This window comes from Agelaius tricolor, unplaced genomic scaffold, assembly GCF_023055355.1.
Source record: "Agelaius tricolor isolate 1412-34295 unplaced genomic scaffold, bAgeTri1.0.p SCAF_14, whole genome shotgun sequence".
NCBI classification, from domain to species: domain Eukaryota; kingdom Metazoa; phylum Chordata; class Aves; order Passeriformes; family Icteridae; genus Agelaius; species Agelaius tricolor.
Genome location: NW_027269274.1, coordinates 6,850,357 through 6,866,631, shown reverse-complemented (window position 1 = coordinate 6,866,631; position 16,275 = coordinate 6,850,357). Strand labels below are relative to the sequence as shown.

At 42.9% G+C, this 16,275-nt stretch overlaps 2 protein-coding genes across 9 annotated transcripts in view; one reads left to right on the top strand and one right to left on the bottom strand.

Annotated features, from left to right (window-relative positions):
• ATXN7 (ataxin 7) overlaps positions 1 to 4,304 on the top strand; it is an 87,040-nt gene extending 82,736 nt beyond the window's left edge. For all 8 annotated transcript variants that reach the window (XM_071439438.1, XM_071439439.1, XM_071439437.1 and 5 more), the window contains one exon: positions 127 to 4,304. In XM_071439438.1, coding sequence (XP_071295539.1) covers positions 127 to 144 — 18 coding nt within the window. In that variant the 3' untranslated portion in view covers positions 145 to 4,304. The remainder of the gene's footprint in view (positions 1 to 126) is intronic.
• A 5,028-nt stretch (positions 4,305 to 9,332) lies between these two features.
• Positions 9,333 to 15,600, bottom strand: PSMD6 (proteasome 26S subunit, non-ATPase 6). Its single transcript, XM_071439434.1, has 8 exons — positions 15,347 to 15,600; positions 14,171 to 14,376; positions 13,515 to 13,660; positions 12,325 to 12,544; positions 12,114 to 12,222; positions 11,039 to 11,207; positions 9,784 to 9,861; positions 9,333 to 9,638 (listed from the first exon to the last, which is right to left on the bottom strand). The coding sequence occupies exons 1-8, from the start codon at positions 15,489 to 15,491 to the stop codon at positions 9,542 to 9,544; spliced, it is 1,170 nt and encodes a 389-aa protein (XP_071295535.1). The 5' UTR covers positions 15,492 to 15,600; the 3' UTR covers positions 9,333 to 9,541.
• Positions 15,601 to 16,275: the final 675 nt, after the last annotated feature.

Below are 16,275 nucleotides of genomic sequence, written 5' to 3'. Positions count from 1 at the left end.
GACCAACCTCAGGTTATCAAGGTTGCTTTGTGCCTGAGATTTTCCCTCAAATTTGCTCTTGTTAGCCACAAAATTAGTTTGTTTTCAGCGCCTGCACTGATGGTTCTCTCTTTTCTTGCCCCCAAGCCGAAGGCCCGTCCCTGATAGCTGAAGGCACCGAGGTGAGAAACAAACTGGACAGTTTTCACTACAAGCAAAACCTCCATCTGGATTTCTGGACTCCAAGATGCCTTGAGTTTTCCCCACTTCCCATGGTCCTCAGGTGTGGAAATCTACTGGACTGTCACTTAAACAAGGAATTTCCCTGAAGCCATGTCTGTAGCAGTGAATATACTAGAAATGGACACTGGATGAAGTTCAGCCACATAATTGCTCTTATCAGTGTTAACAGTGGTCTGGACTGTTTGCTACAAATCTGTGAGATTTTCCTTACAGGAGTACATCATCTTGCCACTATTTGACATAGTTTGGCTGGGCAAACGAATGTTTTCTGGGGGGAAATAAACATTACTGTGGACTTATTTTTATACTGATGGTGTCTTTTGTAGGTGATAGCTAACCAGACAGACACCCTCAATGGAGAGGACCCCGTGACAAGGGGAAAAATGTGTGAGGCACAATGGAAAGAAGCCCTCAAGAAGGGAATATGGCTTTAGTGTTTTTTATAGCAATGTTCCTTTAATGGAATATAAAAAATAGCACAATTCAAAAAATAGTCTGTTTTGCCCAGCCTTTTGCAGGTAATTTGGGATAAGAAGCTATCAGGAGTTTAAAACAAAACAAACCCAACAAAACCAGAAAAACTTGTTTGAGGCCACTGCTCAGAAAACAAGTATAAAAATGCCGTATTTGTGTGATACAAAACCTATTTTCTATTCTTTTGAATGAGATTTTATTGTGGAAGAAAAGTTAATTTTGTTCTTAAAAAATTCCAAAAATATCAAACAGACAAAGGCAAATAACCTCTAAAACTCTATGCCCAAAGAACCTATTTATTGACCTATACTGTATACCACAGGCCTTTGTTTTTTTTAAAAGAAGAACTGTATTGATGAAATTAGGCTGGATTTGTCTTCCTCTTCCAGCAGATAAAATCAGCCCTTTTAAAAATGAGTTTTTAAAATATTTAAATCTTTTTTAACAACCATAAAAGTCAGTTTCTTTCTGCCTTGTTTGTGTAACAAAATTCTTGATGTGTGATGTCTTCTACCACTCAGTAAGATTTTTTTGGTTTTAGTCAAAATTCTGGAATAAATGCCAATTTGACAGCAGAGTTCACTGTGAAGCACTGGTTTGTGCATCACAGTCATCCCAGGCCCACCCAGGCTTTATGAGCATGGGGGGCTTTACAGTTTTGTATAACCCAGCCAATTTTTATGAAGTATTTTGTCTTGCTTAAAACACCTCAAAAATTAATTCCGCCAAAGGGCTCATTGTATTATGGTTTGACTCATCTGGATGTTTTTGTTAAGTTTTTAAACATCAGGTAAAGGCTCAAAACTGACTAAACTTTATTAAGGGGGCAAAGCAAAGGAAGATGAAATCCTAACAAAGAAGATTTTTATTTTCTGCCTTAAAGGGGCATCAGCTATTGCTGAGAAGAGACAATCTGAGCCTGTCCAGCTGTTCACGTAGCCCAGCCTTCTCCCCGTTCTGGTGGCAAGTAGTAAGTACATCAGGGAATCCAAAGCCACTCTGAGTAGCAGTTGCTTAGTTGTTTACCTAACAATGCTTTCAGTTTCTCCTGAACTTCCTATGAAATCATTGTTATACAGCAAAACAACAAGAAGCCTCTATGCAGACACTTTAGCTTTGAATTGATACAAAAGATCACACTGAGAAAGCAATGTACTAGAGACTTATTATGCAAACTTTAAAAAAAAAAAAAAAAGTAGACAACTTTTCAGGAACAAAAAGGATTCGTATTTAATAGGATGCCCTGTTGAAAGGATTGTTAGAAATGCAATTGGTTTAATAAAAGGAACCAAAGTGAAATGCTACAAAAAGAAATCCAAGTGTAATAAATCCTGCACGTTTGGAGAGAAATCCATGCTCTGATGAAAGTCCCTGGGGCAGAGCTTCCACTTCAGGATAGCATCAGTCACAAGTGCAATTTGACTCTTGGTAGAAACAAAGGTAAAGGAAACAGAAATTTGATAAGATTGGGCGCTGGCGAGTTTGTGATTGAACTGTCCTCTGGTTTTTAAGGTTCTGTTGATCTGAAAGCAAAATGGCAAATTTGTGCTCCTTCAGTAGCATGCAGATGTGTACAAAGTGAATTCCTGATGGCTGCTCCTCCAGAGCCAGTGGGTGCAGCCACCTGCACCATGTGGGCTTGAGCCACTGGAGCAAAGAGTCCGAGCATAAATTCTGCCTGCCCTAGACCTGCTCTAAATATTATGTTCTAGATCTTGGTTGTAAGCAGAACATTGTTCCTGAAGCTTTTATTGTCACATAGCTCTTGCTGTAAATAATTAAGGAAGCTTAAAATTAATTTTCCTTGCAAAATTGAATTTGCAGTGGCTGGGTTGTTTCTAGACAGATTTTGGTATTAATTTAAGAGATACAGTTTTTATAGTCTTTCCAACTTCTCGTTATGACTCCTGCAGTTTTCTTAACCTAAAAAATTGCTGCAATGATGAACAAAGAATTATACAAGAAAAAAAACATACTTTTGTATCTTTATTTTGGAATTTCTTGTTCTATTATAAATATTGAAGTATCCCTATTTCAGAAGACATATTTTGTTAATTGATTGTACATATTTAAATATGTATTTTTGCACAGGTCTTTTTTTCTTATATCCAGTTTTGGTACAATTGAGATCATCTAGTATTTATTTATTAATTAATTAAAAAAAAAAAAGCAAATACCTTTTTATAATTTGAAGTGGTTCACTGCCAAGCCAATAGTTAACATGCCTACTTTGCAATGTAAGGGATGCCTCCGTTTTGTGAAAGCTGTGTCCCTTTTCCCTGTCCTGGGAGTGGGTGGATCCACGCCGAGGATGGCCGAGCCCAGAGCCCTCGTGGTTGATGTGGCATTGATTGCTTCTCAGTTGCCTGACTCCCAGCAGATCCATAGCTAAGTGACACACTGCTTCTCTTTTTTTAGTGTTCGTGTGCGTGTGTGTGCGTGCGCATCCGTGTGGGTCCCATGTGGTTTAAAACTAACGGAAAAACTGAAAGTGCCTGATATAACTAGTTTTAAGCTTGGACTGTTTAGACAGCTTCTCCTTAAAAGACTTGAATGTTCAGTTGAAATTTTGGAGCTTGCTTTTTCCACCTATATATAATATATATGTGTGTGTGTGTGTATATACACACACATGCATATATCTATATATCTGAAATTAATGAGATGGGTACACAAAAGAAAGCAAATTATGCTGGTAGCTTTTGTAAAATCTTTTAATTTGAATACCTTCTGTTGGAACAATCCCATTGATAACTCATATTTAGTATAATGCCAAGGGTTTGAAATATGGTTTTAACCAGCAGTTTATTTAATTGTCTTATTTTGGGAAGGGGGGGAGCAATATTCGTTAGTCAAATAATTTAGAAAATGTTCCAAATTGTTGGTATTCCAAAACAAAGAAAAAACCCCTAGTAAGTACCTCTTAAAACCATGAAAAAAATAAAGATGTGATTTCCAAATGACATTTCTAAGGCAGTTGTCTTCCTGTAAGAGTTCTCTTGCCAAGGAATCTCTCGTCTTTTACTCATTCTGTCCTGGAGGAGGGAATTGGGCTTAGAAAGATTCTTAAATGTTTCACTGTTCAGCAGAAAATAATCATTTTTACCTTTTGTGCGAGATATTTTATGTTTTAAAGATAATTTTGAAATGAGCACTACATAATGTCAATGTGAATGTAGGCCTTGGAAGCATCTTGCTCGGTGTTGAGCCTGGTTCTAAAAGCAATCTCCTGTGTAAAATGTGTGAATAGTTTGATAATTTGTATACATAATCAAGAGCATCTGATCAGCTGAACTCTGTGTTGGCTGCTGTATAGTACATGAACAAATGTCATGGGATAGAAAAATTACTTTGGATATTTAAAAGAAAAATAAATATATAGTCTATTTGTTTTGTAACAAGTTTCTGTAAATAAAATAATTTATACTATTTATAAGAAAAACTTGTGCTTTGCTTCATGAAAAAGATTAGTTTGTTGAACAAACATGTTACTAAACAAGGCAATAAAATTAGGACTTTTCAATAAATGAGGTTGGTTGCATGGAATATATTATATGTTTCTGCTTCATTATAAAATCCTTCGCTATTAAAGGAAAACATTATCTGTATTGGTGCCTATGTGAACTAATTTCAGAGAATTGGATGTGGTCAAATTCTGTCACTGTCCCTCAGCATCGTGAGTCGGCCCTGGAGGTTCAGAGCTTCCCATCCTACAGGGGGCTGGTACCTGGTTTTGAGCAGTGCCTTTGTCACTTCTGCAGCATTTTCCTTCTGTGCAAAGGATCTTCTGTTACTTAGGGTTCACACTTAATATTATTTTCTAATCAGAATAATGAGCAGCAGCCTTTACAGCCCCAGATGTGGTTGAGTCGTCATGTTTCCTGGATTTTTTTTCCTCCTAAAAAGTATCTTCTGTGTTTTCACAGTTTGAAGTTCCAGTGTGTGGATTCAGCAGGTTAAACACTCCTGCAGAGCTTTTCTCTGCACGTGACTCTGGACTCGTGTGTCGTGGGCGATTTCAGAGCAGTTTGTAAAACCAGTAAAGCTCCTGTTACTGGGACAGGACTTCAGAGTGACATCTGTGGCAAAGCTTCCTTTATTCTGTCTATTTTGTTTTGGTTTGGGTTTTTTCCCCTCTTAAAACAAGTTTTTCTTAATATTTAGGATAAATGCTGCAAGGTACAAACAGGGTTCAGACAACAGGCAAGTTCTTCTTTGTCTTTTTATAAAAAGCACCTTTAGTAGTTCTGCGTTTACTTTTTGTGCTACTGAGTATTTTAATTTCTTTTTTTGTCTTCCTTTCTTGCAAATCCTTTTTCTTCCCAGTATCAATTTTTACCACCTGTGCCATCCTGCACGAGCTGCTGGCGCTGCAGCTGGTTCTGCAGAGCTGTACCAGTGACCACAGCCTGGAGCGCGTGGGAGTGCAGAGCTCTGTGCTTGGCATCGTGTTCAGGCAGGTTCATGACTCTGACTGCTCCAACACTGAAGGAATAACTCTGCATTTTACTGCATTTCATACAGGGTTCAGTGTCCTCTAAAACTGGCAAGGTTGAGAATGGGAAAAAAGGTGCATTCACCCTGTGGAACCCTGAGCTGTCGGAGCTCTGTGGAATTGGAACATTCTCCCTCTCCCCTTCCTTTGCTGCATTTGGTGCAGTGCAGTGCCAGTGCCCCCCTGCCAGGGGCAGAGCAGAGCTGCTCCTTGGGTTCTCTCTTCTGGTGACTCCACTCACTAAAGGAGTTAGTGATGAAAAATAGTTCTGACCAGGTGCTGAAGTGGAACCCAGTAAGCACAGATGTCCCTGAACCGGGTGGAAAAGTTTCCCTCCCATCAGTTACTGCCTCATAGGAAAATACTCCAGTTTATATTTGGGACAGTAACTTGGTGATGTAGGAAACTGCCAATGCATGCAATGAAAGCCCAGGGTCAGAGGTTCCCTGTGTGTAGGGTTTGTGTATCTGTACATCTTGTCAGTGCCCTTTGCATTTAGTATCAAAGCTGGGGAGATGCGTCCTGGGAGCTGTTTGCTCTTCCTGGCGGAGCAGTGTTGGGCTCAAAGGCTGCAGCCCGGCCCTGGCTGCGCTGTGCAGCTCGGGATCAGGGCTGCGGAGTTGGCCGCCTGCCCTCCGGCTCTGCGAAGGCCGGAGCGCCGCTCCGTGGGCGCCTTGTTTACACCGACTACCAAAGCAACCCAAAGGAGGGTTTGCTTGCCCTGGCTCTTTAAAATGCAAATTCCGGTTGGTGCATTATTATCACGTTCTGCTGCAACAAATAATCAAATGCATGTGGCTTGCAGGATCCACCGTGGGACTTTTTATTTTGACTGGATGTTTTTTTCAGTGCGTTGGCTCAGAGCTGTGTTAGCCGCTGGATTCGTTCCTAACAAGCAGCATGGGAGCTTTGTCATGGATAAGTGGCATATGCTTGGGGTTTTTCTGACCCAACAAACTTCAAAAACCTTTAAGGAACTTGTTCAAACTAATGTGGATTGAAACTTTATTGCCAAGGAGGAAAAACAGCCTGAGAAATGCAGTTAAAAAGCTTTGTCTAAGCCTATGAGAAATAGCTGCTGTTGGTATTTGTGCCCAAATTGATACAAAAAAGTTTTCTTCAGCATCCGCAGGGACTGTGTTGCTGCTTGGGTTTGGTGGTCTCTGACAGTGCTGGGAGTTTTTTGTCCTCCATTTTGCAGTTTAGGTCCCTTCACCTGAGTCCTTTCCTGTCCATGACAGGTGACTTTTTCCTAAAGCCAGTGCCCTGTCCCAGGCCTGCAAGGCTGGACCTTGAGCTCTGGAGCCCGGTGTTCAGCAAGAGAAGCACCAGAGGTGTTGGCAGGTGAGCCAGAAACTGCACAGAAATGACATTTCCACTGCTTTTTATCAGAGCTTTACTAACAAATCCTAAATCACCCCATCTCCTGCCCTTCCCACCTGCTTTCCCACCATTAATGCAGGGAATGAATTGCAGAGAGAAGTTCGAGCTGTGGCTTGAAATCTCTGTCTGGTTCTGGCTACCTTGTAGAGAGGGTCAAGTCAGCCTTGCAAAGCGAAATTGGAGAATGGCATTAGCTCAAGGAACTGCCCAAGCTTAAATTACAAGAGAGAATGTACAACTTTGGCATGTGGACTATAAATCCATGGAAAGGTGTCAAAAGCAAGGCATGAAGGCCTATGTCTGGAGTGCTGCTCACAATTAGAGTTAAATAAAGGGAAACTATGAGACCAGAATATAAAACTAACATGATCACAGGACAGTAAAAATCAACTTGAAATTACTTCAGGAAGTAGAAATTCTAATGCTTCTGATTTGACATAGAGATGGAAGAAGGCATTTTAAAACAACAGAATAGACAAAATTATGCCCTTGATCAGCTCAAGGTCTGACCACCCTGGACCCCTCAGCATTCCTGCTCTTTGGAAAACCTGTGTATCAGATTGCTTTTTTTTCTTTTTCAGGAGAACAATGTGAACAGCCACACTGGCTAAACCGTGTGCCTCCAGCTGTGGGCTTCAGGAGGTGCTGCCTTTCACCTTTCCCAGAATTTTATCCTGCCACTGTCAGGCATGGCCTGCAGGCTGACTGATGCACAAAGCCTTAAAAGGTTCAGCTAAAATTGCTGTGACTCTTTCCTACCAGGCTGTGGCACAAAAATCTTTGTCCAGAAAATCTCCAAGCTCTCCCTGGATCCTCTTTTACAGGATGTAGGCTGGCACCAGGAAATGTGCAGGCAAGTTGGGATCTTCTTTAAAGGGGGGGTCTTTGCTGTAGTAGGATTGTGTACTTTTATTTGGAACATTATTTTTCACCCACCTGAGCAGAGAACACCAGATTCTGAAGTGCTTGGCTCCCACAGGATGATGGCCACAGTTAAGATAAAATGGTTGATAGCTCTGCAAGTATCTTAGAGCACTAAAACAATGCTTTAGCAATGCTTTTATTTTCCACACAGAGTAGGGATTTCCATTTTTTTTCTGCTGCTCTTACCTACACTAAGAGAGCAGCAAGATTTCTCTGGAATGCATGAAGCCTCTGTTAGCCTGATTTTTCTTGAGTAGGTTTCTATTCCCTTTAGTTTACAGTTAAAGAAATACATGGCAATACATATGCTGAATGGAAACTTTGATGCAGGTAATTAAGGCCATGTCATGTATAAATATGCTGGAAAGGAAAATTTATTTATGCACCAAACAGAAATTCCTCAAGTCAGTGAAGGCATGAAGACAGTATGGTTTTCTGATAGGCTTCACACTTGCACTTTATGGAAGGTGGAGATATTCCCAAAAGTCAGACTGATTAAAGCCTTCCTAGCTAGCTCTACTTATCTGGCATGGAACAGATGGAGAAAAACAAGAGGTTATTGCAGGTCTGAAAAATATGAATATTGGGTTTTATCAATTAAAACTTAATAGGAAATGATATCTGTGTGAACACAAAAAACAGAGACTCAGAGCTGAACACATGGTAAACTAGAGTTCTTGTTTATTACTCTGAAGAAAGATCAGAATTTTCTTCTAATTAGTACTAGTTCTTCTAATTAGTACTAATTAGTACTAATTAATACATCTGAAATGTAAATCTTTAAACTCTGGCTAAATAGCTGCTGCTTGGAGGGGGAAACAACCAAAACAGCTTCCAGTAAGTACTAAAAAACCCCAAAATCATGAGGTTGTATTTTGGGTTTCAGAAAAGTTCATCAGAGAATAGAATGGCCCCTCAGCACCAAGGGGTCCAACCTCAGGCAGGCAGCAGCAATTCCAGGACAGGAGACCCTCTATGACCTTGCAATGAGAGGGGTGGGCAGGGGAAATTCCAAGCTGTCCTGTCTGTGGCACAGTAGTTTCCAAATGCTAGGACTGCTCTCTGGTACACCTACCTGCTGGGGTTCCTTCCAGCCCTGAAGCTGCAATGCATGCAGGCAGTAAATGTTCCAAATGCAGTGGCATCAAAAGCTCACAGAACTCACTCACAGACTTCTCTGGGAGGAGGGAGAAAACCCCTCGAGGCAGGCCAGCAGGGTAAGCAGCTGCTGCTGGAGGCAGGAACCATGTGTCAGCAGCATGGCAGCAGCCTAGTGAGACATTCACTCCTCAGCAGCTGGGAGGAAAGGAACTGTGACCCCTGCAGTACCTGATCAGCCCTGTCAGACTGCAGTAGTCCCTACACAGCTCCCACCATCACTGACATCTGCAGATCTAACTCAGGCAATAATTACAAATGTAATGCTTTGCTCACACGCTGGCTTCCTTTTCAACAGCTTGCAAAAAAATAGTTTAAAGAGAGAGGCTACTTCTGTTCCAGTTGTTCCCAAAGTTTTAGTCCTGTAGTTTCTGTGGTTGCATCACTGCTTCACCCCAATCACTTGCATCCTAATTCCTTCTCCCTTAAGCTGTAATCACTTCATTGCAAGACTCCCTCCTGTATGGACAGGGTGCACTCTTCACTAAAATTTTTAGCCACTTTACTATTATGCAACTGATTATTTTCACCCCTGATTCCAATAAGAAAATCTTAAAACAGCAAGCATGAAGTGGCCATGAGCTCTCTGTGTTCACAGGCTGTGAGCCTGCTTTGCTGTTCAGCATGGAACACTGGGTATACAGGCAAGGAAAGGAACAAAGTCCATTACAAGAGATCACCAACGGTATCATACATTTAATAAATGAACTGGGTTCCATACACCAGAACAGAACAGTGTGTACATAATGAAATGGAAAGTAAAAACACTACCTTTCTTGCTAGTTATTTTTTTCCCTACAGTATACCAAGTTATGCAATATATTTATAGGTTACTTCCAAAATGTTTTAAACATCTAAATTTTGCATTCCCTTGCATTAAAAAAATTACATATTAATTACTCGGGAAAGTTTCTGAATTCTGTTTAGCAGCAAATCTCCTTTCTTGATGGTTTCTTGATACTGCCAATTCTTGCTATCAGGCCTAGGAATTATGGGAGGAAAAAACAGGAGGTTAGAACTGAGAACATGATTTATACCAAAGCATTAAACATTTCTGTAGTAAATGTCATCAAAATATATAGAATTCAACTGGACTGTTAAAAACAACTTCCAGGATTGTTACATACCTGTTCGTTTCTACAATCTCATTTACTTTGTCTATTTTGCAGTGCAATCGCCCAGCTGCAATAAATCTTGAAAGCTCCCTAAATAAAGAAAAAAAAGTTAGTTAAATCCTGTTTCACCAGGGACTTGTAGACCTAAGAGCACTGAAACTGCTGTTATACCACACTGTATTTCTGAAGCAACAGCCTATGGATCTTCATCAGGTGTCTTATGCATCCTCATCTTATTAAGGCTTGGACATTGCACCCAAAAATAATCCTTTTAGTGACCTGAACACAAAACCTCTTAGTTCTTTCTCCTCAGGCCAAAGTGTTGCACTTGAGTTAGTGAAACTTATCACTGAGCTTTGTATCAACTACTCTTCAAATCCAAAAGCAGCAGTAATGCAGAGTGGCTATTTGGAATTTATCCTGAGGTAAATATCTTCATGCCAGTCAATTAATTAGAAAAGTATCTCAATAATATTTAATTTTTTTTAAATTTTATTATTATTGTTTTGTTTAATCAACTGGTGGTCTACAGAACTCATGGTAGAAGAAAATATTCCTGTGTTCAAGAGTAAGTTACAACTCATAATAAATTACAGGAAACATAAGCATTAGTATGACTTTTAAAAAATTAGTTTTGAATTAAATGGTATTTGGTTTATCTTGAAACACTAATTTCTGAATATTTAAAGCACTTTCATATTTCTTTAAGTTTTCTATGTTAGAAAATCTGAAACCTCTCTGAAACAAGAATAACTCTTGTGAAGGCATTTGAAAATAATGTGCTTCATGTACACAGAGTAAAAGTCAGTTTCTCACTTCACTCACCACTTAGTTCTTATCATAATCTAAAACTGCTGGTTTTATTCTAGAAAATAATTTCAAATTGGGACAGCAGTTGTTTGATTTAAGTGAAAAACATCAGATCCTGTCCACATAACAGAAACCAAGCAAAATGAGAGAGGGAGACTGGCAGAGTACAAAAAATGTGCAGATCTCCAAAGTTGGAACAGCTCAGTTTTTGCACAGCTGTGAACTAAGCTGTCTAAAATCTACAGTTCCATAGCACATTGAAGTCAATAAATAGAGCAATATAAAGAACAATAAAGTAATTAATACAATACCAGTTTCTCACACTCTTCCATAGAAACATAACTTGGCATATTTAGAATACAAGTGAACAAAGATTTTTACTCACAATAAGATCACCATAAATATTTAAAAGGTACAAAGGGAGATGTCTGTGAACTGGAAAAGGCCAAGAACTTACTGATCTATGAATTCTACACTGACTCCAAAGGCTTCTGCCATGTACCCTAACGTCAGGGAGCGGTAGGACTCGAGGAGCTGGCTGTAGGCGTGGATCCGCATTTCCCGTACGTAGTATCGGTAGTGAGGTGCAAACAGCCAGTCTTTCTTCATCTCTTGCTCTACAATAGCTGAAAACGAAAAGAAAGGAGCAAAATAAAGAAGTCAGTAACTTCTAAGAAATGTCATATTTTAGTTAATGTTTATTTAGTAAATAAAACACACGGCACCAGTTAGTAAGTGTGACCATAACTATGTTGTACTCTTGCACTCCTCAGGATATGAAAGGGATTCTGCACTAAGAGAAGTAAATTCATGTCATCTCTATCAGTTCTGCAACCAGGAGTGTAAGAGCATGCAAACAATATTGTGGCAGAGCTAATGGGAGCCTGTAAAAATGCACAGCACCCTTCTTTCAGGGGGGAGAGACCACCTTGCTGAAGGCAAGAGCTGCACCTGCTGCCTGCAGAGCTGGGTAACAAGCAGACTCGGTATGTAACTCCTTGAAGAAACATTGTTACCCACACTGTGGAAGGACACAACATGGATTTTCTGCTACTAGCTCTTAAATTAGTTACAAGGATTTCCAAGCACTGAAGTGATTTTTTTTTTCCTGACAGCATCGGTTCTCAGCTTGGGATGAGGCTGGCAATAGGAAGATGCTGCCCTTTAACTCAGTCTCATCAGGCCTAGTCTTCCACAAAATCAAGAGTTCTTCCTTGCTTTTTCTAAATATCTCATTTTTTTGTATTCTCTCACAGAAAGCTTCCAAATCTTTCCTGATCTGGCTCTTAAGATGGTGGTTCATAGCCATTTTCAAAGTGCTTTTTCACATAATCAGATACGATCTTTCACAAGACTCATTGGATGAGAAATTTGTCTTTGGTTGAAAAAACAAAGCAGAAAATTTTAGGTTACTGTTAAAAAAATCTCTACAGTTTGTTTTTTCTGCACATAGCTCTAGTTTTAGACTGTAGCTACTCCACAAAAGTTGTGTATGATCTGAAGCAGTGTTGAGGTACACAAGCCAGCCTTACCTAGGGACTGGAAAAAGGCTGCATATCGACATTCATAGAGAGAGAACAGATACTGCCGTACAGCTGGCAAACTGTGCAAGGCCTCCAGGATCTCTGCTCCTTTAATCACCTGAAACAAACACACATCTTTAACCACCATCCCCTTCAGCCTCGAGATGAACAGGTCAAGGCTCTGTCAGTTTGCAGCAGTGCTTCCACATGGTCTCCTTACCTTCTCCCTCAGGTCAGGCCTGTCCAGGGCAATCATGCTGACATAGACAGTGTATGTGACAAAGGTTTTGTAATCCATCAGTTCATAGGAGGTAAACGTGGAAACTGTATCAAGGAACAGCTCTGCTGCTTGTTTGAAGTCCCTAATGGCTACACAGTAAAGGCCCTGGTACACCTTGAGACGGTTTCTTCTGTCCCAGTCTCCTCCTTCTTCTATTAGACTTAAAATAGAACAAAGAATATTTACTTATGCAAATGTGTCATGTAATAAGTTATATGAAACAAGTACAAATCAACTGATACCATGAGATTAGAGAGGTAATAACTTGGTTTATGTTAGAGCTTGCTGAAACAGCCCAGGCTTTGTACACCTGTTGGTGTAGGAAAGTGGCTTCCTTGGGACAGGAGAGGCCAGAGGCTTTTACACAGTGCAAGTTTCAGCTGAAAGGAAAAGTTTACAGCCTCTTCAGCTGTGACAACATTCTCTGTGGATGTGTGGGTAAATATTACTGTCAGCCTGGACTGTGGCAACAGATTTCCACTGCCTTTGCTGCTAAAATCAAAGCTGCAGCATAGACAAAAAGACTCAGGTTGCCTCTTTTTAAGGATGTGCACAAAACTGGTGTGGCTGTAAGAAGGGCAGGGATGAGACAAAATTGCTGAGAAGGCAACACAAAATAACCCTGCCCAAGGAACAAGGGAAGTGGGAACCTCCTCTGCCTTGGTGTCTCATGGCAGCAGCAGAGACTGGAACCACAGCTTTGTACAGGAAATGCTGAGGTTCAAAACATTGGGAGCACAGAGACACTGAAGCTACCAGTGGCACCAAAACACACCATGCCACTCTTGCTTTGAGAGGAAAAGCTCCCTCTTTACAAAGCCAGCTCGGTGCCACTGGGAGTAGTCACACCCCAAGTGGGAGTGGGAGCTGGACAAGGATCTGAGCCAGCTCACAAATTGAGCCAGCTGCTAGAAAAGAGACACCACAAAATCTTAACCTTTCTCTTGCCCCCATAAAAAAAATCCAGGCGCAGGAAGTGTTCTAAAACAAAGTAACACCCACCCATCACTCTGACTCTTTCTCACAACCAGTCCCAGTCATTTCTGGACAAAAAAGTATTTCTCTTCCATTTCTTTTTTTACAGCTTGTTTCAAAAATGCTTTAGTGCACTCAGACAACCCCAGCAGTACCTTTTTGCCTTTTCAATGTTCCTAGTGATGAGGTCATTGTCCATGTAAAACAAACCAATCCTGAGCAGATAGAACACGATATCCAGGCGATGTCCCAAGGCCACAGTTTTGTCGTAAGTCTTTCGGAATGCAGTCAGAGCTCCCTCCTGGCAAAACAGAATTTGCTACTGTAAGAATGTTAAAAGCACCCAGAACATTCACAAAATACCTGTTGTAAGAACATGTGCTGTCTCCCACTGGTAGTTGTGACTTAGACATTATGCATTCTGAATAATCTTAATGTATCCAAGTTTAAATCAAGTTAGAAAAGCTGTTCCTCATGTATCTTTAAAAGCGAAAGACTATGAAAATCTACTCTGTAACTTGAAATTCAGCTAATTCTAAATAGCTTGGAAAAGTCTAAAGGTGTAAGGAAAGTAAATAATGGTGTCTGCAAACTTTTCTCGTTGCCAAGAAAAAACTTTTCTTTCAAGGACTGTTTTGTTCTAGATAATTTACACTTCAGTTAAGACCCTCCCCTACCTGCCAGCCATGTGTGAGCTGTGCCATAGAGAAAATGCTCTGCAAGTCCCCCAGTGCTCACTGGGACCCGCCCAGCTAGCAGGGTTCCCATGCAGTGTTTTCTAGGAGTCCATAAAGCCTCTGCTGTCACCAACCTTGTCCCCAATCCTGCACAGGTACTCAGCCTTGGCCATCATTGCATCCCGGATTTCGCTCTCCCCCAAGATCTTTTCTGCATCCTCTAATTCGTTGTCAAGACGTTTCAGCTCCTCCTCATTGGCTTTCTTCATTTTGTTCAGCAGATCTGTGTCCATCTGCCACTCAAGAGACTTGCACAGGGCTTCGTAGTATGGAGCCATGTCTGAAAGAGAAGCAGGAAGGGTTCTGCTGTTCACTGCTGCACAAGAGTGTGTTTGTTCCTAAAAGGACAACAGGACTGTCAATGCCAGAGATGTCCTTGTGTGACCAGCTACCTGCTGAATCCAGACACAGCACAGCCCCTGCTTCTGCAGGCCTTCCTTTCACTGACCTCATTTGCACTTTCTCTACCTTGCACTGGGGTGGCCTCACTTCGAGTTCTGGGGGCAGTTTTGGGCACCAAAATACCAGAAAGACCTCAAACTGTTAAAAGGCATCCAAAGGAGGGACATGAAGATAATGAAGGGTCTGGAGGGGATGCATAAGGAGAAGCTGAGGGAATGTGGTGTGTTCAGCCTAGAGAAGACTGAGGGGAGATCTCAAAGTTATCTAAAACTTCCTCATGAGACAAAGTGGAGGGTCAGGTGCTGACCTCTGCATTCTGGAAACCCCTGACAGGGCCTGAGTAAACAGCATGGAGCTGTGTCAGGGAAGGTTTCAGTTGGATATCAGGAGAAGGTTCCTGCCCCAGAGGGTGGTCGGGCAATGAACAGGCTCCCCAGGGCAGAGCTCATAGAGCACTTGGGCAATGCTCTCAGGCAGAGTAGAGCATCCTGGGCAGGACCAAGAGCTGGACTTTGATGATCCTTGTGGGTCCCTTCCAGCTCAGGATGTTCTGTGATTCTCTTTATCCCGCTGTGAGCACAGCAGCCCGCAGTGCTCAGCTCCCAGCTCTGGCAGTCCCAGCAGGACCGAAGAGCGCTCGGAGCTGGGCACGGGGCCCTTGGCCTGCCACGGGGGAGTCAGAGCGACGCCGGACTGAGGGGGAACGTGTACATAACCAGATCGATGAGCACGGACGGTCACACGGCTGCTCCACAGACACACGGTGGGAGCCGGGGCCGGCGGACAGACAGACAGACAGACAAACCCCCCCCACACACACACAGAGCCTTCCCCCGGGCCCCACTCACTGTGCAGCCGCACCGCCGCCATCAGCTCGTCGCGCGCGGCGGGGTCGGGCGCGCGGGGCCGCAGGCTGAGCAGGAAGCGGAGCTGGGCGATGCGGAGGTCGGGGTTCTTGGGCAGCCCCTCCTCCTCCAGGTTCTCCAGCGGCATGGCGGCGGCGGGACGGGGGCCGCGGGGCCGGGGCTCGGCAGGACGGGCGGCGCTGGGCAGCGGCAGGCGGCGCGGCCCAGTGACTCAGCCGCGACCGGCGGAAGCGGCCCCGCGCTTCCGCCGCGCGGCGCCCCCTGGCGGCCCGGAGGAACCCGGCGGCGGGCGGAGCGGGGCGGCCCCTGGCGGAGAGCGGCGGGACGGGCCTGGTACGGACACGGCGATGTGGGGACACAAACAAACACAGAAAGCGACGTGGGGGCACAAACAAGCACAGAAACAGCTGCTAAATCGCAGTCACAACCACAGGTCACCCAGAGAAAGTGGCGGCCCCATCCCTGGAAGTGTCCAAAGCCAGGCTGGAAGGGGCTCCTGGTCTAGTGGCAAGGGTTGGAACTGGGTGATCTTCAAAATGCCCTTCCAGCCAAAACCATAAAATCATTCTATGATTCTGTGATCCCAGAGCACATGGTGCAGGGTTGTGTTCAGGTGATTCTGGAATGTTTCCAGTGAGGGAGACTCCACAGCCCCTCTGGACAAGCTGTTCCTGTGTGCAGTCACTGCACAGGAAAGTTTTTCCTCCTTTTCAGGTGGAACCTCCTGTGCGTCACTTTGTGCCCAGTTGTCACTTGTCCTATTGCTTGGCACCACTGAGCAGAGCCTGGCTCATCTTCTTGGCACCCTTCCTGCAGACACTGGCAGACATTGATGAGGAGCCCTCTCAGTTGTCTCTTCTCAAGGCTGAACAGGCCTAGGCAGGGCCCGTCTGGTGTTTGAGCACAGGGGA